The sequence below is a fragment of the Henckelia pumila genome, chromosome 2, assembly GCF_033568475.1.
Source record: "Henckelia pumila isolate YLH828 chromosome 2, ASM3356847v2, whole genome shotgun sequence".
Lineage (NCBI taxonomy): Eukaryota > Viridiplantae > Streptophyta > Magnoliopsida > Lamiales > Gesneriaceae > Henckelia > Henckelia pumila.
Window position 1 is genome coordinate 65,649,959 of NC_133121.1, and position 23,086 is coordinate 65,673,044.

At 43.0% G+C, this 23,086-nt stretch overlaps 1 protein-coding gene across 1 annotated transcript; it reads right to left on the minus strand.

Moving 5' to 3' along the window:
* Positions 1-22,170: 22,170 nt before the first annotated feature.
* LOC140877702 (uncharacterized) lies at positions 22,171-22,728 on the minus strand. The gene is made up of 2 exons (XM_073281256.1): positions 22,394-22,728; positions 22,171-22,309 (listed from the first exon to the last, which is right to left on the minus strand). The coding sequence occupies exons 1-2, from the start codon at positions 22,726-22,728 to the stop codon at positions 22,171-22,173; spliced, it is 474 nt and encodes a 157-aa protein (XP_073137357.1).
* Positions 22,729-23,086: the final 358 nt, after the last annotated feature.

A 23,086-nucleotide genomic window follows, 5' to 3' on the forward strand; every position in this document is an offset into this window, starting at 1 on the left:
CGGTGGTGAAGACTTATGAGCTCACGGAGCAGTGGACCCCGTGACCGTCGCAGATTTTAGTTGATTTTGAGGAAACATTTATTTTTTTATGCTGAGTTTTTAAACAAGTTCTTCTTTTTATTATTTTAATTATGGGAATTTTGAATTATCAAACTTAGTATTTTTACTTCATGCACAATGACATTTTCAGCAAGTATTTAAGTTATTTTTTTTTTATGTAGTAATATTATTTCTTTTAGGTTTATACATATATGTATGGGCGTATATGTATAGTATTATTTTTAGTATTTTATTAAAAAAAAAAGTTTTTTCGCATTTATTAGTAGTAGGCGTTTCAGTTGGTATCAAAGCATGGTCCTTGGAGGGGTCATTACTGCTATGCGAGCTCAGAAATCCATGCTACCGGTCTGTAAGTTTTAAGTGTTTACAACATGATTTACTTTTAAGAATTTAAGTTAGCATTAATGTTAAAACACTTAGTTATGCATTGCGATTTACGTAAAGAAACATGGGGTGATGCAATATGCCTCGGAGATGAGTAGTCCTTAGGTGTGAAATTGGGTAAATTAAGATTTTGGTGCAGCTACTTGGAAATATTTTCTGCGTGCAGGGAGAATTCTAGTAGGAGGAAATTGCACGTGTGCGTTGCTAGATTCGGGAGTTACGCATTCGTTTATCTCCCTGGAGTTTATCAGACGGATAGACATTAAGCCCGAGGTTGCTGAAACAGGGTATGATGTAACCATGACGTCTGGACAGGTTCTTTCTACCACTAGTACCTGCAGAGGCTTGGAGATGGATTTACAGGGGCGCACTACCAGAGCAGATTTAGTGGTCTTACCGTTGACGGGATTCGATCTGATTTTGGGTATGGATTGGTTGTCAGTCAACGGAGTAGTGATTGATTTTCAGCAGAGAACAGTTGTAACGCCCCGTTTTTATCTTAAATGAGTTTATTTGAGTTTATCGGAGATTGCAGAGTTCATGAGCCGACTTGATTTTGATCAGGGTCCTTTTTGCAAATTTTGGAAATTTCAGGGACTAAAATGCAAATAGGGGATTTAATATATTATCTACACTTAGATATTTATTTTGGAAGCCTCATCTTCCTCCTCCCAACCGTGAGCATCCATTGAAGCGCCTCTTTGGACTTTCAAGCTTCTAGATTTCAGTCCGAGCACGATCCGACCGTTGAAATTTATTTCTGAAGGCAGATTATCGATCACTGCAGCGAGAGCTCCGCTATATCGTAAGTTTTTCTACGATCGGATACATTCTAGTTTTTGGATGTTGTTAGAATCGTTTGAGATTCGAGTATGCTGTTCTCTACAGAGTTCTGATCGTTTATTATCTGTCGGTTTTGAATTAGAGCGACGTCCGGATTTGTTATGATTTTTGGAAGCCATTTTCGAAAATGTGGATTTTGAGATTGATGGGTTTGCTTTGTTATTGTTGTTTTGGGCATTGAATTGAGTTGTTATCAGTATTGAACTGCTGTCTGCGTTGCCGGTTTGTTCAGTTTATAGCCGTTATGCCGTCGGTTTGAGTTTTGGGTTTTCGAATCGTTTTTGTATTGATTGAAGTCTTGGTGTGTGAGTGATCGTGGTTGTTGATCATCTCTTGTATCTGAACAGATTCGTTTGGAGTTGTCAAGCCCTGAGTTAGCAGCTGATTGATCGTTTCAGAGTTGGACGAAGATCGGTAATGAGATTTACCTTGATCCGTAGTTGTTGTTTAGATTGTATAGTTGTTGATACAATCTTTTGTTGTAGCTTTCCTGGAGTTGGAACTACTGCATTGAAAGGTAAAAGCAGTCATCGTAGCGGGATAGCATACTCGGGACTGTTGGTTCTCGAGTTTCCCTTTTTAAATCACATGTTGCATTGATACTTGTTCTAGCACGTGGAACTTGTAATTGTTGATTGATTGAGTTTTGTTATGTGGCTTATGTTTATGTTTCTGTTATGCATTCATCTTGAGCCTAATTTGATTTCAGCGGGCAGAACCGCCCTTTTTGTTAGACGTTTGGGAACCATGATTGAGTGGCCTAGGTTGTAGTATTTCGCCTAGTGCTAGCATACTCATTATGGTTGCTCAAAGTCTAGAAGAGTGGGATACGTGGCACCACCTCGATTGGGAGAGTCGGTGAGTCGTTACGTGATCTCATCCTCGGGATCCCAAAAGCAGAGCAATACTCCCGTGTTTATCAGAATCGATATCCTGGTTTAAAGACATGCATATCATTAACTTCGACTTGAATATGTGGTTTGATAGCATGTTGTGTATTCATTACTTGATATGTTGCTTTTACTGGGATTATCATTCTCACCGGTTATCCGGCTGTTGCTTTGTTTTGTATGTGTACTTGGCAACAGGTGGGGCAGGAACAAGTCAGAAGAGGCGTGGTTAGCTTCGAGGGCAAGTAGTAGAAGTGAGACTCGGTTTAGAAGTCGAATTAGCATGTTTATCTAGTTTAAGATTGAAGCATGTTAGAACTCGAACTTGATATGTTTTGTTATTCGAATTAGTTTGTATTCGGATTGTAATCTGAAATCGAAGTATGTTGTTGTTGTATCGATTTAGACTTCTGGTTGTTTTTAGGCCTTCTGAAAGCATGACTTGTTATGGCATGTTTCCCTACACCCTGTTATTGCATTTGTATTTGAAGGCATGTCGGACCAAGCGCGGAATCCTTTCTTTTTTTTTTTCTGCAGCCTGAGCTTTTTCTGCCCAGGCCTTCCGCGCGCGGGCGAGGCGTTCTTCGCGCGCGCGCGAGGCCTCCGTTGGGCCTCGGGATTGTTTGCCCGCGCGCGCGCGAGCTTGGTTCCTCGCGCGGGCGCGCGGCGTTTTTTTTTTTTTTAAAAAAAAAAAAAAAAAAAACTTTGACTTGTTTTACTCTTGGATTCTTGTTCGCTTAATTGTTGTTTAATCTGTGATTAGTGGTTTAGAATCGAGGTCTCACATTAAGTGGTATCAGAGCGTTAAGATTCTTGGTCGAACTAGAGTGAGCGGGGTAGATCGAGTCTGTGTGTAATGACTCCTCGCATGTGTTTGAATTATTTAATTGTGTACTTAATTCCATGCGAGCATGCTTTATTGTTTGAGCATTATTTGAATTACATGGTTGTGTGATTTAAATTAATAAAGCATGATCTACTTGAGATATAACTGTTTCTGTTCTCGACTGGTATTCGGTATTCCAAGCGGTTGTAAGGGCACTGATGGTAGCGATTGAGATATCTCGTGTGCTAACCTTTGATTATCAGATGGGTCCTCGTCGAGTGATAAACATAAACACACCACCAGTTATCCCTGCGACTGAACAAGCTAGCACTGAGGTTGATCAGTTGGATGCTTCAGCAACTCCTATGGAAACCTTGCTGAAGAGGTTTCAGTCGTTCAATCCGCCATTGTTGATGGGTTCAGAAAATCCAGTTGACTGTGAGAGTTGGTTGGATGATATGGATCAGTTGTTTGATTCCATTGACTACACAGATGACCGCCGAATCAGGTTAGTAATTCATCAGCTGCGTGGTGGTGCTAAGAGCTGGTGGATCATGACAAAGAAAGCATTTGAGAGTAGAGGTACAGAGGTTACTTGGACTCTTTTTAAATCTGAGTTTTATAAGCGGTTTTTCCCTATCTCGTATCGTAAGGATAAGGGAGCAGAGTTTGCAAATCTGAGGAAAGGGAATCTGAACATTGAAGAGTACGTGGCTAAGTTCGATAGTCTGTTGCGTTTTGCACCGCTAATTGCCGGAGATGAAGAAGCTAAGGCAGATCAGTTCATCAACGGGTTGAACCCCGATGTCTTCACGTTGGTTAACACCAACAGGCCTAGCAACTTTGCGGATGCCATGAATTATGCAAAGGGAGCAGAAGCAGGCTTGTGGAGGCAAAGAGGTAATCAGGGGGCACCTCAGCAGCAGAGGCAGTATCAGAACCAACCATCTCAGTACCAAAATCAGCCACCTCAACATCAGAACCAGCAGCAGAGGTATGAAGGTGGAAACAGTGGGGGAAACAGAAAGGATCAGTACAAGGCAAGAGGTAAACAATTCAAGAGACAGGGGAACAGTTCGTCCAGTTCCAGTGGTTCGAAGCAATTCGGTTCAGGACCGAGTTCTGGGTCATCATCCTTGTACTGCAGCAAGTGTGGAGGAAGACACTCACCGGATCAGTGTGTGGGAGTCTTCGGCAATTGTAACACATGTCAGCAACCGGGACACTTCTCTAAAGTGTGCCCTCAACGTAATAGAGATAGAGCTCAGAGTGGGAGTTCGTCTAGACCTGCAGCTCAGACGGAGAGGCAGTCGTCTGCAGTACACTCTTTCCAACCCCAGCAACAGCAGAACAGACAAGGAGGTAGCTCTAGTGCAAATCAACCTCCGAGACAGCAAGCACGAGTCTTTGCATTGACAGAGGATCAGGCTCAGGCAGCACCTGATGATGTCATAGCAGGTAACTGTTCGATTTTCGGTCATTCTGCTCATGTCTTGATAGATACAGGTGCTTCCCATTACTTTATCTCTGAGAAATGTGTTATTGCATGCTTTGCCAACTGAATTGTTGCCTACAGTAGTAGCTGTTACTTCACCTTTGGGTGGAGGAATTGTTTCTGTTCGACTAGTCAGGAACTGTGAACTTTGTTTCGAGGGGAATTGGTTAGAATTCGACTGTATTGTGCTTGGGTTGTCAGATTTTGATTGTATTGTCGGTATAGATGCTTTGACCAAGTACAGGGCAACAGTTGATTGTTTTCTGAAAGTTGTCAGGTTCAGACCTGAAATGGCAGACGAGTGGAAATTCTTTGGTAAGGGTTCTCGATCTAGAATTCCTTTGATTTCAGTGTTATCTATGACTCGTTTGTTACAGAGAGGTGCAGAAGGATTTTTGGTTTATGCGGTTGATGTACTGAAATCTAGCCCAACTTTGGTTGACTTACCAGTGGTTAGAGATTTTGCTGATGTGTTTCCGGAAGATGTTCCTGGATTGCCACCCATTCGAGAGGTTGAATTCAGCATTGACTTAGTGCCAGGTACTCAACCTATTTCAAAAGCTCCTTATCGTATGGCACTTGTTGAATTGAGAGAGTTGAAGGAGCAGCTTGAGGATTTGATTGCCAAGGGATACATCAGACCTAGTATATCGCCTTGGGGTGCTCCTGTTCTATTCGTTCAGAAGAAGGATGGTTCTATGCGGCTCTGTATCGACTACCGTCAATTGAATCAGGCTACAGTTAAGAACAGGTATCCTTTACCCCGAATAGATGACTTGTTCGATCAACTGCAGGGTTCTTCTGTCTACTCTAAGATTGATCTGAGGTCAGGCTACCATCAGCTGAGAGTGCGAGAGGAAGATGTTCCTAAGACCGCATTCAGAACGAGGTATGGTCACTTTGAGTTTATAGTCATGCCGTTTGGTTTGACTAACGCTCCAGCTGTTTTTATGGGTTTGATGAACCGTATCTTTCAGCGTTATTTAGATGAGTTCGTCATTATTTTCATCGATGATATTCTTATCTACTCGAAGAACCGTACTGACCATGCAGAGCACTTGAGAATCGTCTTGCAGATTTTACGAGTTGAGCAGTTGTTTGCCAAGCTATCGAAATGCGAGTTCTGGTTAGATCGAGTTGTCTTTCTCGGTCATATTATTTCTGAAGATGGGATTTCTGTCGATCCCACCAAAATCGAAGCGGTTATGAATTGGCCTAGACCGACATCAGTACCTGAGATCCGAAGCTTCATGGGTTTAGCTGGTTATTACCGTCGTTTCATCGAGGGTTTCTCGTCTATTGCCAAGCCTATTACCCAGCTGACTCAGAAGAATGCGCCTTTTGTCTGGACTCCAGATTGTGAGGCTAGCTTTGTTGATCTAAAGAGGAGACTGACCAGTGCTCCAATTCTTACTATTCCGAAGGGTACTGGAGGTTTCACAGTGTATTGTGATGCTTCTAACCGAGGTTTGGGTTGTGTTCTTATGCAGCATAAGCATGTGATAGCGTATGCATCCAGGCAGCTGAAACCGCACGAGACTCGTTATCCTGTTCATGATCTTGAACTTGCAGCGATTGTATTTGCTTTGAAGATCTGGCGTCACTATCTTTATGGTGAGTCTTTCGAGATCTTTTCTGATCATAAGAGTCTTAAGTACTTGTTTTCACAGGCAGAGCTGAATATGAGACAGAGAAGATGGTTAGATCTGTTGAAGGATTTTGACTGTGAGATCAAGTATTATCCAGGGAAGTCGAATGTAGTTGCAGATGCCTTGAGCCGAAAGCTTTGTTCTCTATCTCTTTCAACTATCGGTGTTTCTCAGTTGGTCGATGATTGTTGCACTTCTGGTTTAGAGTTTGAAACAGATAGGGAGACTATCAGAGTGTTTGCTATTCAAGCCGAGCCGGAGTTGTTTGTTGCAATCAGAGAAGCACAGAAGTCTGAGCCGAGCATTCAGGTTTCGGTAGAGAAAGTCAGAACTGGGCATCAGTCAGAATTCCAGGTTAGAGATGACGTTTTGTTTGTGAATAACCGTATTGTTGTGCCTGATATTTCGGAGTTGAGATAGCGTATTCTCCGAGAGGCTCATTGCAGTCGGTTTAGCGTTCATCTTGGAGGTTGTAAGATGTACAACGATCTGAAGAGTCAGTTCTGGTGGAAGAGAATGAAGGACGATGTTGCGAGATTTGTATCTCGGTATTTGAATTGTCAGCAAGTGAAAGCAGAGCGGAAGCGACCAGGTGGTCTTTTGCACAGCCTATCTGTTCCTGAATGGAAATGGGATCACATTTCTATGGATTTTGTCACGAAACTACCACGATCCGTTCGAGGATGCGATGCTATTTGGGTGGTGATCGACCGATTGACGAAGTCTGCGTGTTTTATTCCGTACAGGATGACGTATCGTCATGATCAGATGGCTGAGTTATATGTTAGCAATGTTGTGAGATTGCATGGTGTGCCGAAGTCGATCGTTTCAGACAGAGATCCTAGATTCACTTCTCACTTCTGGCATAGTCTTTAGGGGGCACTTGGTACTCGATTGCATCTGAGTACAGCTTATCATCCTCAGACAGATGGACAGTCAGAGCGGACTATCCAGACATTGGAGGATATGCTGCGAGCGGTAGTGCTAGACTTTGGCACTAGTTGGCAGGATTCTTTGCCTCTTGTCGAGTTTTCTTACAACAACAGCTTCCAAGCGAGTATCGGTATGGCGCCTTTTGAGGCTTTGTATGGTAGAAAATGCCGATCTCCGTTGTTTTGGGATGATTTATCTGAGTCACCAGATTTGGGGCCGGATATGCTTCGAGTTATGGCAGAACAGGTTAAGGTCATTCAGACCAGAATGAAGTCAGCTCAAGATAGACAGGCGAAGTATGCGAATGTCAGACGTCGACCTCTGAGTTTTGAGCAGGGAGACCGTGTATTCCTTAAGATTTCTCCGTTCAGAGGCACCGTCAGATTCGGTAAGAGAGGAAAGTTATCTCCGAGATTCATCGGTCCGTACGAGATTCTCGAGAAGATAGGCGATCTTGCCTACAGACTTGCACTTCCTCCGTCTTTATCTGGTATTCACGACGTTTTTCACGTCTCTATGCTGCGAAAGTATCAACCAGATATTTCTCATATCCTTCAGCCTGACGAAGCCGAGTTAGACGAGACCCTGAGCTATTTTGAGCGACTGATTCAGATCCTTGATCGGAAAGAAAAGCAACTCAGAACCAAGTTGATTCCATTGGTGAAAGTGCAGTGGAGCCGTCACGGCGTTGAGGAAGCGACTTGGGAGACAGAGTCTGACATGAGACAGCGTTTTCCAGAGCTATTCGGATGACGTGAGTTCTTCTTACTGTCTTTTGATTCTTTATTCTATCTTTGAGTTGTGGTTCTCATTGATTTCGAGGACGAAATCTCTTCTTAGTGGGGGAGAATTGTAACGCCCCGTTTTTATCTTAAATGAGTTTATTTGAGTTTATCGGAGATTGCAGAGTTCACGAGCCGACTTGATTTTGATCAGGGTCCTTTTTGCAAATTTTGGAAATTTCAGGGACTAAAATGCAAATAGGGGATTTAATATATTATCTACACTTAGATATTTATTTTGGAAGCCTCATCTTCCTCCTCCCAACCGTGAGCATCCATTGAAGCGCCTCTTTGGACTTTCAAGCTTCTAGATTTCAGTCCGAGCACGATCCGACCGTTGAAATTTATTTCTGAAGGCAGATTATCGATCACTGCAGCGAGAGCTCCGTTATATCGTAAGTTTTTCTACGATCGGATAAATTCTAGTTTTTGGATGTTGTTAGAATCGTTTGAGATTCGAGTATGTTGTTCTCTACAGAGTTCTGATCGTTTATTATCTGTCGGTTTTGAATTAGAGCGACGTCCGGATTTGTTATGATTTTTGGAAGCCATTTTCGAAAATGTGGATTTTGAGATTGATGGGTTTGCTTTGTTATTGTTGTTTTGGGCATTGAATTGAGTTGTTATCAGTATTGAACTGCTGTCTGCGTTGCCGGTTTGTTCAGTTTATAGCCGTTATGCCGTCGGTTTGAGTTTTGGGTTTTCGAATTGTTTTTGTATTGATTGAAGTCTTGGTGTGTGAGTGATCGTGGTTGTTGATCATCTCTTGTATCTGAACAGATTCGTTTGGAGTTGTCAAGCCCTGAGTTAGCAGCTGATTGATCGTTTCAGAGTTGGACGAAGATCGGTAATGAGATTTACCTTGATCCGTAGTTGTTGTTTAGATTGTATAGTTGTTGATACAATCTTTTGTTGTAGCTTTCCTGGAGTTGGAACTACTGCATTGAAAGGTAAAAGCAGTCATCGTAGCGGGATAGCATACTCGGGACTGTTGGTTCTCGAGTTTCCCTTTTTAAATCACATGTTGCATTGATACTTGTTCTAGCACGTGGAACTTGTAATTGTTGATTGATTGAGTTTTGTTATGTGGCTTATGTTTATGTTTCTGTTATGCATTCATCTTGAGCCTACTTTGATTTCAGCGGGCAGAACCGCCCTTTTTGTTAGACGTTTGGGAACCATGATTGAGTGGCCTAGGTTGTAGTATTTCGCCTAGTGATAGCATACTCATTATGGTTGCTCAAAGTCTAGAGGAGTGGGATACGTGGCACCACCTCGATTGGGAGATTCGGTGAGTCGTTACGTGATCTCATCCTCGGGATCCCAAAAGCAGAGCAATACTCCCGTGTTTATCAGAATCGATATCCTGGTTTAAAGACATGCATATCATTAACTTCGACTTGAATATGTGGTTTGATAGCATGTTGTGTATTCATTACTTGATATGTTGCTTTTACTGGGATTATCATTCTCACCGGTTATCCGGCTATTGCTTTGTTTTGTATGTGTACTTGGCAACAGGTGGGGCAGGAACAAGTCAGAAGAGGCATGGTTAGCTTCGAGGGCAAGTAGTAGAAGTGAGACTCGGTTTAGAAGTCGAATTAGCATGTTTATCTAGTTTAAGATTGAAGCATGTTAGAACTCGAACTTGATATGTTTTGTTATTCGAATTAGTTTGTATTCGGATTGTAATCTGAAATCGAAGTATGTTGTTGTTGTATCGATTTAGACTTCTGGTTGTTTTTAGGCCTTCTGAAAGCATGACATGTTATGGCATGTTTCCCTACACCCTGTTATTGCATTTGTATTTGAAGGCATGTCGGACCAAGCGCGGAATCCTTTCTTTTTTTTTTTTTCTGCAGCCTGAGCTTTTTCTGCCCAGGCCTTCCGCGCGCGGGCGAGGCGTTCCTCGCGCGCGCGCGAGGCCTCCGTTGGGCCTCGGGATCGTTTTCCCGCGCGCGCGCGAGCTTGGTTCCTCGCGCGGGCGCGCGGCATTATTTTTTTTTTTAAAAAAAAAAAAAACAAACTTTGACTTGTTTTACTCTTGGATTCTTGTTCGCTTAATTGTTGTTTAATCCGAGATTAGTGGTTTAGAATCGAGGTCTCACAACAGTGGCAGTGAAACCGGAGGAGGGCGACCAATTTGTTTTCTATGCATCTCCGAGCAGTGAGATCTCGCCTGTGATTTCTTATACACGTGCGAGGAAGTTATTGAGACGTGGTTTCCAGGGGTTTCTCGCCAGTGTAGTCACTTCATCAGAACCACCTAACAGATCATTGTTAGATATAGAGGTGGTTTGTGACTTTTCAGATGTCTTTCCAGAGGACGTTGCAGGAATTCCACCAGCGAGAGAAGTGGAGTTTAGTATTGAGTTAATGCCCGACACTGTGCCTATTTCTAAGGCACCGTATCGACTTGCTCCTACTGAGATGAAAGAGTTGAAGGAGCAGATTCAAGAGTTGTTGGAGAAGGGCTTTATTCGTCCTAGCTTTTCTCCTTGGGGAGCTCCAGTGTTGTTTGTGAAGAAAAAGGATGGTAGCATGAGACTTTGCATCGATTACCGAGAGCTCAACAGGGTCACTGTGAAGAACAAGTATTCACTGTCGAGGATTGAAAATTTGTTTGACCAGTTACAGGGATCTTCGGTGTTCTCTAAGATCGATCTGCGATCTGGCTATCATCAGTTGAGGATCAGAGATGCAGATGTGTCCAAGACTGCATTTCGGACACGCTATGGGCATTACGAGTTCTTAGTAATGCCGTTTGGGTTGACTAATGCTCCAGCGGTCTTCATGGATCTCATGAACCGCGTATTTCAGCCGTACTTAGATCAGTTTATCATAGTCTTTATTGATGATATCTTGATCTACTCGAGGAGCATAGACAGCACTTGCAGACAGCATTGCAGACTTTGAGGGAGCATCGATTGTATGCGAAGTTCAGTAAGTGCGAGTTTTGGCTTGAGCAGGTGGCATTCCTAGGCCACGTGGTTTCGAGAGATGGGATAGCAGTGGATCAGACGAAAGTGCAGGCAGTGCAGGATTGGGGAATTCCGAAGAATGCTTCAGAGATTCGCAGTTTCTTGGGTTTAGCAGGCTACTACCGGAAGTTCATCAAGGGTTTTTCTTCTATTGCAGTACCCTTGACTTCCTTAACCAAGAAGAACGCGAATTTTATTTGGAGCTCAGACTGTCAGAGGAGCTTCGATCAGCTGAAGGAAGCACTCACTACTGCACCGGTGTTAGCGGTGACAGTACCACATGAGGAGTTAGCAGTGTACACCGACGCGTCTAAGCTGGGTTTAGGCGCAGTACTTATGCAGTGTGGTAAGGTTATTGCTTATGCGTCAAAGCAGTTGAAGATTCACGAGCAGAACTACCCGACACATGATTTGGAGTTAGCAGTAGTGGTCTTCGCTTTGAAAATCTGGAGGCACTATCTGTATGGAGAGAAGTGCAAGATTTTCACGGATCACAAGAGCCTCAAGTACTTCTTCACTCAGAAGGAGTTGAACATGAGGCAACGGAGATGGTTGGAGTTGGTGAAGGATTATGACTGTGACATTAGCTACCATCCAGGTAAAGCTAATGTAGTGGCCGATGCTTTGAGTCGGAAGTCGTCAGTGGTATCGTGTTTGTCAGTACAGTTACCATTGCAGAGTGAGATTCAGAGGTTTGATTTGGAGATTTACTCGAGTGGTCATGCACCGACCTTGTCAGTATTGATGGTGCAGCCGATTCTATGGGATCGGATCAGAGAGGGACAACCTACTGATGAGGAGTTGCAGCGTTGGAGACAGAGAGATGAGGCCAAGGGTGGTCTTCTGTATACAGTTGTGGATGGCATTGTTCAGTACCGTGGTAGGATGTGGGTACCGAACGTCGATAAGTTGAGGGCTGAGATTCTAGCAGAGGCTCACACATCTCCGTACTCCATTCACTCCGGAAGTACGAAGATGTACCGAGATTTGCAGCTATTGTATTGGTGTCCTGGGATGAAGAGAGACATCGGGAGAGTTGTGGCAGAGTGCTTGACTTGTCAGCAGGTCAAGGCTGAGCATCAGCGTCCAGCAGAACTTCTTAGACCTCTTCCTATTTCGGAATGGAAATGGGAGAATATTACGATGGACTTTGTAGTTGGCTTACCGAGGAGTGCCAGAGGTTGCACAGCTATTTGGGTGATCGTGGATAGACTCACCAAGTCAGCTCATTTCTTACCGGTGATGACTACTTACTCATTGACGCAGTATGCAGAGCTTTACATCAAGGAGATTGTTAGACTGCATGGCATACCAGTGTCGATTGTATCGGACAGAGATCCGAGATTTACGTCTGCATTCTGGAAGAGTTTGCACACAGCTTTGGGGACTCGGATATTATTCATTACAGCATTCCATCCCCAGACAGAAGGTCAGTCGGAGAGGGTGATCCAGATTCTTGAGGATCTACTGAGAGCTTGTGTCATTGATTTTCAGGGCTCTTGGGAGACTAGACTGCCATTAGTGGAGTTTAACTATAACAACAGTTTTCAGTCGTCTATAGGTATAGCTCCTTATGCAGCTCTCTACGGGAGGAGATGTAGATCGCCAGTGCATTGGGATGAGGTTGGCGAGAGGATTTTACTTGGTCCCGAGATTGTACAGCAGACTGCCGATATTGTGACACAGATACGGGATCGTATGAGGACAGCTCAGAGTCGTCAGAAGAGTTATACTGATACTCGACGACGAGACCTTGGGCTTGTAGTAGGTGATTATGTGTTTTTGAAAGTATCACCCATGAAAGGGGTGATGAGATTTGGTCGCAGAGGCAAGTTGAATCCGAGATATATTGGGCCATTTGAGATCTTGGAGAGAGTTGGCACTTTGGCATATCGTTTAGCACTACCGCAGGGCTTGCAGCAGTGCAAAACGTATTCCATGTATCCATACTTCGAAGATACATCTCTAATCCGACGCATGTGTTGGATTACGAGCCTTTGCAGTTAGCACCAGATCTAGCCTTTGAGGAGAGGCCTGTTTGTATCTTAGCCAGAGAGGAGCAGAGATTGAGGACGCGGGTCATACCGTTGGTCAACGTCCAGTGGCAGAATCATTCCGAGGAGGAAGCCACTTGGGAGACCGAGGCAGACATGAGGACTCGCTACCCGGAGTTATTCGAGTAAGCACTTTAATTTCGAGGACGAAATTCAATTTAAAGGGGGAAGAATTGTAATACCCGAAAATTTTAATACGTAAATTTGCATGCATAATTAAGGAAATTAATTATTTAAAATTTTATATTTGGGTTAAATGACATTTATTTGTTATTATGTGAAATATATGCATGATTTAAATTTATTTTAGCATTTAACCCGCAATTATGGTATTTTTAGATTTTTAAGGAATTAATTGTCTTGATCGCGTAGACGGGACCGTGGATGGACGAGATACCAAAATATTTAGCCAAAAATATTTTATGAGTTTTATGAGCCTTAAAATAATATTTTAAGGTATTTTTTCAAGAAAATTTTTAGTATTTAGTTATGTATTTATTTTAAGGTTGATTTTTAGCCAAAATAAGTCATTTTAATGACTTTTATTAATATTTAAAAATTCCCTAATTTTATATTTCGGGATTTTGGTTGTGTTATCAGATTTTTATTATTATTAGGAGTTTTAAATAAAGTTTTGTTGGTATATTATCTTTATGTTGATTATTATTATTTATTTAAACCAATATCTACTCAAATTAAACCTAAAAATAAATCCCTGTACCGATTAAAAATCTTTAGCCGCCTCCCCCATATTTTTTCATCGTCTTCCTCACATTTCATCAGCCTCCACCATAGTTTTGACAGAAAACTTCAACCTCCATAGGCGATCCATCATTTTCTTGGATTATTTTTGATCCGTTCGTCGTACCTCAAAACAGAGAAAGCTCTACCAACTCTAGGTCCACGCCTATAGTCTGCTCTACACTGCCAAATGATACTACTATCATTAAAGTGTTCTAAAAGCCTTAACTAAGCTATTGCATACTCCTAAATATTTATAGGGAGCAAAGCTATACCTTCGTCCGTCGTTAGCCCTTTGATGTCGATGCCTCCAGAACTTGGGCACGACTCCGCTACGACTACCGAACGCCTCTCCGACCTCCGGACCAAGCCTAAGAAGACTAGAACAGCTCCAAAAGGACTAGAAAGGAAAGGAGAACTCGAAATTGGCAAACGAAAGTGAAGTCTCGGCCTTCTATTTATAGACAACGATCGGAACTTCCGATCCTTGATAGGAACGTCCGAACCTCGATCGGAACGTCCGATCCTGTCATCGGAGCTTCCGAAGATCCTGATCTGCCACGTGTCACAATATCACTTGATGACTCCGGATAGGGGTGATCGGAGCTTTTGGTCCTGCATCGGAGCTTCCGATCTATCCAATCGTCATGGATGACGTAATATGATCGGAGCTTCCGATCCTGTTCGGAACTTCCGATCTCACCTTCGGAGCTTCCGAACTCTACCCAAGTAATTATGATTAATTCCTTAATTACTAATTTGGTTACGGGCTGCTACATGAAAGATCTTGCGGATCGAGCGAGGGCAAGCTGTGCAGTCCTCTGTTTCAAATTTTTGTGGCTCGCTCGATCTGCAAGATTTTGCGGATCGAGCGAGGGCTGGGTTTTTCGGGCATTAGCTTTGGCAAAAGTTGCTCGCCCGATCCGCAAGATCATGCGGATCGAGCGAGGCACTATTTTAAAAAAAAAATTTTTTTTTATTGCTTTAACCTTTGGTTATTGCTTGTCTTAGTGTTGTTTAATCCAAAGATTAGATGTTTAGAATCGAGGTCTCACATTAAGTGGTATCAGAGCGTTAAGATTCTTGGTCGAACTAGAGTGAGCGGGTAGATCGAGTCTGCGTGTATTGGCTCCTCGCATGTGTTTGAATTATTTTAACTGTGTACTTAATTCCATGCGAGCATGCTTTATTATTGAGAATTATTGAATTACATGGTTATGTGATTTAATTTATAAAGCATGATCTACTTGAGATATTACTGTTTCTGTTATCGACTGGTATCCGGTATTCCAAGCGGTTGTAAGGGCACTGACAGTAGAGATTGAGATATCTTGTGTCCTAACCTTTGATTATCAGATGGGTCCTCGTCGAGTGATAAATAGAAACACACCGCCAGTTATTCCTACGACTGAGCAAGCTAGCACTGAAGTTGATCAGTTGGATGCTTCAGCGACTCCTATGGAAACCTTGCTGAAGAGGTTTCAGTCGTTCAATCCGCCGTTGTTGATGGGTTCAGAAAATCCAATTGACTGCGAAAGTTGGTTGGATGATATGGATCAGTTGTTTGATTCCATTGACTACACCGATGACCGCCGAATCAGGTTAGTAATTCATCAGCTGCGTGGTGGTGCTAAGAGCTGGTGGATCATGACTAAGAAAGTATTTGAGAGTAGAGGTACGGAAGTTACTTGGACTCTTTTTAAATCTGAGTTTTATAAGCGGTTTTTCCCTATCTCGTATCGTAAGGATAAGGGAGTAGAGTTTGCAAATTTGAAGCAAGGGAATCTGAACATCGAAGAGTACGTCACCAAGTTTGATAGTCTGTTGCGTTTTGCACCACTAATTGCCGGAGATGAAGAAGCTAAGACAGATCAGTTCATAAATGGGTTGAACCCCAATGTCTTCACGTTGGTTAACACCAATAGGCCTAACAACTTTGCGGATGCCATAAATCACGCAAAGGGAGTAGAAGAAGGCTTGTGGAGGCAAAGAGGTAATCAGGTGGCACCTCAGCAGCAGAAGCAGTATCAGAACCAACCGTCTCAGTATCAGAATAAACCATCTTAGCATCAGTACCAGCAGCAGAGGTATGAAGGTGGTAGCAGTGGGGGAAACAGAAAGGATCAGTACAAAGCAAGAGGTAAACAATTCAAGAGGCAGGGGAACAGTTCTTCTAGTTCCAGTGGTTCGAAGCAATTCGGTTCAGGATAGAGTTCTGGATCTTCAGCCATGTACTGCAGCAAGTGTGGAGGAAGACACTCACTGGATCAGTGTATGGGAGTCTTCGGTAATTGTAACACCTGTTAGCAACCGGGACACTTCTCTAAGGTGTGCCCTCAGCGTAATAGAGATAGAGCTCAGAGTGGAAGTTCATCTCAACCTGCAGCTCAACCCGAGAGGCAGTCTTCTGCAGTGCACTCTTTCCAGCCTCAGCAACAGAACAGACAGGGAGGTAACTCTAGTGCAAACCAGCCTCCGTGACAGCAGGCACGAGTTTTTGCTTTGATAGAGGATCAGGCTCAGGCAGCACCTGACGATGTTATAGCAGGTAACTGTTCGATTTTCGGTTATTCTGCTCATGTTTTGATAGATACAGGTGCTTCCCATTCCTTTATCTCTGAGAAATTTGTGTTATTGCATTCTTTGGCAACTGAATTGTTGCCTACAGTAGTAGCTGTTACTTCACCTTTGGGTGGAGGACTTGTTTCTGTCAGGTTAGTCAGGAACTGTGAACTTTGTTTTGAGGGAAATTTGTTAGAATTCGACTGTATTGTGCTTGGGTTGTCAGATTTTGATTGTATTGTCGGTATAGATGCTTTGACCAAGTACAGGGCAACAGTTGATTGTTTTCTGAAGGTTTTCAGGTTCAGACCTGAAATGGCAGAAGAGTGGAAATTCTTTGGTAAGGGTTCTCGATCTAGAATTCCTTTGATTTCAGTGTTATCTATGACTCGTTTGTTACAGAGAGGTGCAGAAGGATTTTTGGTTTATGCGGTTGATGTACTGAAATCTAGCCCAGCTTTGGTTGACTTACCAGTGGTTAGAGATTTTGCTGATGTGTTTCCGGAAGATGTTCCTGGATTTCCACCTATTCGAGAGATCGAATTCAGCATCCATTTGGTGACAGGTACTCAACCTATTTCAAAAGCTCCTTATCATATGGCACTTATTGAATTGAGAGAGAAGGAGCAGCTTGAGGATTTGATTGCCAAGGGATACATCAGACCTAGTGTATCGCCTTGGGGTGCTCCTGTGCTTTTTGTTCGGAAGAAGGATGGTTCTATGCGGCTCTGTATCGACTACCGCCAATTGAATCAGGCTACAGTTAAGAACAGGTATCCTTTACCCCGAATAGATGACCTTTTTGATCAGCTGCAGGGTTTTTCTATCTACTCTAAGATTGATCTGAGGTCAGGTTATCACCAGTTGAGAGTGCGAGAGGAAGACGTTCCTAAGACCGCATTCAGAATGAGGTATGGTCACTTTGAGTTTATAGTCATGCCATTCGGTTTGACTAATGCTCCCGCGGTTTTTATGGGATTGATGAACTGTATCTTTCAGTGCTATCTAGATGAGTTCGTCATTATCTTCATCGATGATATTCTTATCTATTCAAAGAACCGTACTGACCATGCAGAGCACTTAAGGACCGTATTGTAGATTTTGCGAGTTGAGCAGTTGTTTTCCAAGCTATCTAAGTGTGAATTCTGGTTAGATCGAGTTGTCTTTCTCGGTCACATTATTTCTAAAGATGGGATTTCTGTCGATCCCAGCAAGATTGAAGCAGTTATGAATTGGCCTAGACCTACTTCAGTGCCGGAGATCCGAAGCTTAATGGGTTTAGCTGGTTATTACCGTCGTTTCATCGAGGGTTTCTCGTCTATTGCCAAGATAATTACCCAGCTGACTCAGAAGAATGCGCCTTTTGTCTGGACTGCAGATTGTGAGGCTAGCTTTGTTGATCTAAAGAGGAGACTGACCAGCGCTCCGATTCTTTCTATTCCAAAGGGTACTGGAGGTTTCACAGTCTATTGTGATGCTTCTAACCAAGGCTTGGGTTGTGTTCTTATGCAGCATAAGCATGTGATAGCGTATGCATCGAGGCAGCTGAAACCGCACGAGACTCGTTATCCGGTTCATGATCTCGAACTAGCTGCGATCATCTTTGCTCTGAAGATCTGGCGTCACTATCTTTATGGTGAGTCTTTCGAGATTTTCTCTGACCATAAGAGCCTTAAGTACTTGTTTTCACAGGCAGAACTGAATATGAGGCAGAGAAGATGGTTAGATCTGTTGAAGGATTTTGACTGCGAAATCAAGTATTATCCGGGAAAGTCAAATGCAGTTGCAGATGCCTTGAGCCGAAAGCTATGTTCTTTATCTCTTTCTACTATTGGTGTTTCTCAATTGATCGATGATTGTTGCACTTCTGGTTTAGAGTTTGAAACAGATAGGGAGACTATCAGAGTGTTTGCTATTCAAGCCGAGCCGGAGTTGTTTGTTGCAATCAGAGAAGCACAGAAGTCTGAGCCGAGCATTCAGGTTTCAGTAGAGAAAGTCAGATCGGGACATCAGTCTGAATTCCAGGTTAGAGATGATGTTTTGTTTGTGAATAACCATGTTGTTGTGCCTGATATTTCGGAATTGAGACAGCGTATTCTCCGAGAGGCTCATTGCAGTCGGTTTAGTATTCATCCTGGAGGTCGTAAGATGTACAATGATCTGAAGATTCAGTTCTGGTGGAAGAGAATGAAGAGCGACATCGCGAGGTTTGTATCTCGGTGTTTGAACTGGCAGCAAGTAAAAGCAGAGCGGAAGTGACCAGGAGGTCTTTTGCACAGTCTATCTGTTCCTGAATGGAAATGGGATCACATTTCTATGGATTTTGTCACGAAGCTACCACGATCCGTTCGAGGATGTGATGCTATTTGGGTAGTGATCGACCGATTGACGAAGTCTGCTTGTTTTATTCCGTACAGGATGACGTATCGTCACGACCAGATGGCTGAATTGTATGTTAGCAATGTTGTGAGATTGCATGGGGTGCCGAAGTCGATCGTTTCAGACAGAGATCCTAGATTCACTTCGCATTTCTGGCATAGTCTCAGGGGGCACTTGGTACTCGATTGCATCTGAGTACAGCTTATCATCCTCAGACGGATGGACAGTCAGAGCGGACTATTCAGACGTTAGAGGATATGCTGCGAGCGGTAGTGCTAGACTTTGGCACTAGTTGGCAGGATTCTTTGCCTCTTGTCGAGTTTTCTTACAAAAACAGCTTTCAAGTGAGTATCAGTATGGCGCCTTTTGAGGCATTGTACGGTAAGAAATGCCGATCTCCGTTGTTTTGGGATGACTTGTCCGAGTCACCAGATTTGGGACCGGATATGCTTAGAGATATGGCAGAGCAGGTTAAGATCATTCAGACCAGAATGAAGTCAGCTCAAGATAGACAGGCAAAGTATGCAAACGTCAGACGTAGACCTCTGAGTTTCAAGCAGGGAGACCGCGTTTTCCTTAAGATTTCTCCGTTCAGAGGCACCGTTAGATTTGGTAAGAGAGGGAAGTTATCTCCGAGATTCATCGGGCCATACGAGATTCTCGAGAAGATAGGCGATCTTGCCTAAAGGCTTGCACTTCCTCCGTCTTTATCTGGTATTCACGACGTTTTTCACGTCTCTATGCTGCGAAAGTATCATCCAGATCCTTCTCATATCCTTCAGCCTGATGAAGCCGAGTTAGACGAGACTCTGAGCTATTTTGAACGACCGATTCAGATCCTTGATCGAAAAGAAAAGCAACTCAGAACCAAGTTGATTCCGTTGGTAAAAGTGTAGTGGAGCCGTCACGGAGTCGAGGAAGCGACTTGGGAGACAGAATCTGACATGAGACAGCGATTTCCGGAGTTATTCGGATGACGTGAGTTCTTCTTACTGTCTTTAGTTCTTTATTCTATCTTATGAGTTGTGGTTCTCGTTGATTTCGAGAACGAAATCTCTTCTTAGTGGGGGAGAATTGTAACGCCCTGTTTTTATCTTAAATGAGTTTATTTGAGTTAATCGGAGATTACAGAGTTCACGAGCCGACTTGATTTTGATCAGGGTCCTTTTTGCAAATTTTGGAAATTTCAGGGACTAAAATGCAAATATGGGATTTTATATATTATCTACACTTAGATTTTTATTTGAGAAGTCTCCTCTTCCTCCCCAAACCGTGAAGCACCATTGAAGCTTGGGGAAACGCCTTTCAAGCTTTTTCAATCTCGATTTCCGGTCGATCCGTCCGTTAGAAATTATTTCTGAAGGCAGATTAGTGATAACTGCAGTGAGAGCTCCGTTATACCGTAAGTATTTCTCCGATTGGATATGTTTTGTTTTTTGGAGGTTGTTAGAATCGATTTAGATTCTAGTATGTTGTTCTTGGCGGAGTTCTGATCGTTTATTATCTGTCGATTTTGAATTAGAGCGACGTTCGGATTTGTTATGATTTTTGGAAGCCATTTTCGGAAATGTGGATTTTGAGATTGATGGGTTTGATTTGTTTTGGTTGTCTTAGCATTGTTATGAGGTTATATTGCTATTGAACTGCTGTCTGCATTGTCGGTTTGTTCAGTTATAGACGTTATGCCGCCGGTTTGAGTTTTAGAGATTTCGAACCGTTTTTGAGTTGTTGAACTTGGCTTGTAAGTTGATCATGGTAATTGATCTTTGATTTGTATCTGAACAGATTCATTTGGAGTTTGTCAAGCCCGTGTTAGCAGCTTTGTTCGTCAAGAGTTGGACGAAGAACGGTATAGAGAATTACCTTGAGCCTTGTTGTTGTTTAGATTGGTTAGACTTTGATACAATCTTTTGTTTTAGCTTTCTAGAAGTTGGAACTACTACCTTGAAAGGTAAAAGCAGTCATTGTAGCGGGATAGCATACTCGGACTGTTGGTTCTCGAGTTTCCCTTTTTAAATCACATATTGCATCGATACTTGTTCTAGCATGTGGAACTTGTATTTTTGTAGATTGATTGAGTTTTGTTATGTGGCTTATGTTTATGTTTCTATTATGCATTCATCTTGAGCCTACTTTGATTTCAGCGGGCAGAACCGCCCTTTTTGTTTAGACGTTTGGGAACTATGATTGAGTGGCCTAGGTTGTAGTATTTCGCCTAGTTCAAGCATACTCATTGTGGTTGCTCAAAGTCTAGAGGAGTGGGATACGTGGCACCACCTCGATTGGGAGAGTCGGTGAGTCGTTACGTAATCTCATCCTCGGGATCCCAAAAGCAGAGCAGCACTCTCTTGTTTATCAGAATTGATATCCTGGTTTTAAAGACATGCATATCATTAGCTTCGACTTGAATATGTTGTTTTGATAGCATGTTGTATATTCATTACTTGTTATGTTGTTTTTACTGGGAATGTCATTCTCACCGGTTTATCCGGCTGTTGCTTTGTTTTGTATGTGTACTTGGCAACAGGTGGGGCAGGACAAAGTCAGCGAAGGCCTGGTTAGCAACAAGAGAGAGAGCTAGTAGTGAGACTCGGTTTAGAAGTCGTGTCGGCATGTCTACCTAGTTGTATTTGAACATGTTTAGATATCGAACTTCGTTATGTTATTGTATTGTTTATGCGAGCTGTGTTGAATGTTTGTCGTTACAAATCCAATAATTTTGAGCGGTTGTGTAACCCTAGAATTTCATGTATTAGTTGGAGAACTTGTGATTGAAATGCATGATAAAATGTTGTTGGTTTTGGACTCAAGTTCTAGCATGATTTCTGCTGTTTTGCTCTGTTTCTGTCACCGCTCGATCCGCAAGATTTTGCGGATCGAGCGAGGGCAAGCTGTGCAGTCCTCTGTTTCAAATTTTTGTGGCTAGCTCGATCTGCAAGATCTTGCGGATCGAGCGAGGGCTGGGTTTTCCGGGCAGTAGCTTTGGCAAAAGTTTCTCGCTCGATCCGCAAGATCATGCGGATCGAGCGAGGCACTATTTTAAAAAAAAAAAAAAAATTCTTTTAATTGCTTTAACCTTTGGTTATTGCTTGTCTTAGTGTTGTTTAATCCCAAGATTAGATGTTTAGAATCGAGGTCTCACATACTTAGTCAAAACATCTATGCCAACTATGCAGTCAAAGTCAGACAACCCAAGTACAATACAGTCGAACTCGATCAAATTTCCTTCAAACTCAAACCACAATTTCTAACGAAATTCTTCAAAACAATTCCTCCACCCAAAGGTGAAGTAACAGAAACTACAGCAGGCAAAGGCTCAAAAGGCAAGGCATGCATCGACACAAATTTCTCAGATAAGAAAGAGTGAGAAGCACCTGTATCTATCAGAATAAATGCAGGATAACCAAAAATCTTACAGTTACATGTAATCACATCATTCGGTGCAGCTAGAGCCTCATCTTCGTTCAGAGCAAACACTCTAGCCTGAGGTCGGGAAGATTGATTCGAACTTTGATTACCTCCCTGACGATTCTGCTGTTGAGGTTGGAAAGAGTGAACTGCAGTCGATTTCCTCTGAGACTGAGATGACTGTCAAGAGGCATTTCCACTCCGAGTCTGGTCAGAACCCTTCTGAGGACACTGTCTGGCATAATGTCCTGTCTGCTGGCAGATGTAGCAGTTTCCAAAGATTCCCCTACACTGGTCGCTGGAGTGTCGTCCTCCGCACTTGCTACACAAAGCTCCAGAAGATCCTGAACCCTGACCAGAACTGAACTGTCTCGAACCACTCGAGCTCGAAGAACTGCTTCCAGACTTCTTGAACTGCTTTCCTTTGGGACAGAAATAGTTCTTCTTGCCACCACCACTGTTACCACCCTCATTCATCTGCGGCTGATTTTGATACTTCCTCTGCTGTTGCTGTTGAGGCTGGTACTGATTCTCCCTCTTCCTTAACATTCCCGCTTCTGCCCCCTTGGCCTGATCCATTGCATCTGAAAAGTTATCTGGCCTCCCAGTATTCACCAGAATAAAGATGTCAGGGTGCAAACCGTTAATGAACTGGTCTGCTTTGGCCTCCTCATTGTCGGCAATATGCGGGGCGAACCTCAGTAAACTGTCAAATTTCGCAACATAGTCCTCGATACTCATATTCCCTTGCTTCAAATTTGCAAACTCGGCACCTTTGTCCTTTCGATAGGAAACTGGGAAAAATCTTTTATAGAATTCAGATTTAAAAAGTGCCCAAGTGATTTCCGTACCTCTGTTCTCTTTGGCTTTCTTGGTTGTCATCCACCAACTTTTTGCCACTCCCTGAAGTTGATGAATAACCAATCTAACCCTGCGGTCGTCAGAGTAGTCGAGCGAATCGAAGAGCTGATCTATATCATCAAACCAACTCTCACAATCTACCGGATTCTCTTTCCCATTCAAATACGGTGGCCTGAAGGATTTGAATCTTTTCAGTAAGGCTTCCATAGGCGTGATCGTTTCATCCATCTATACCACC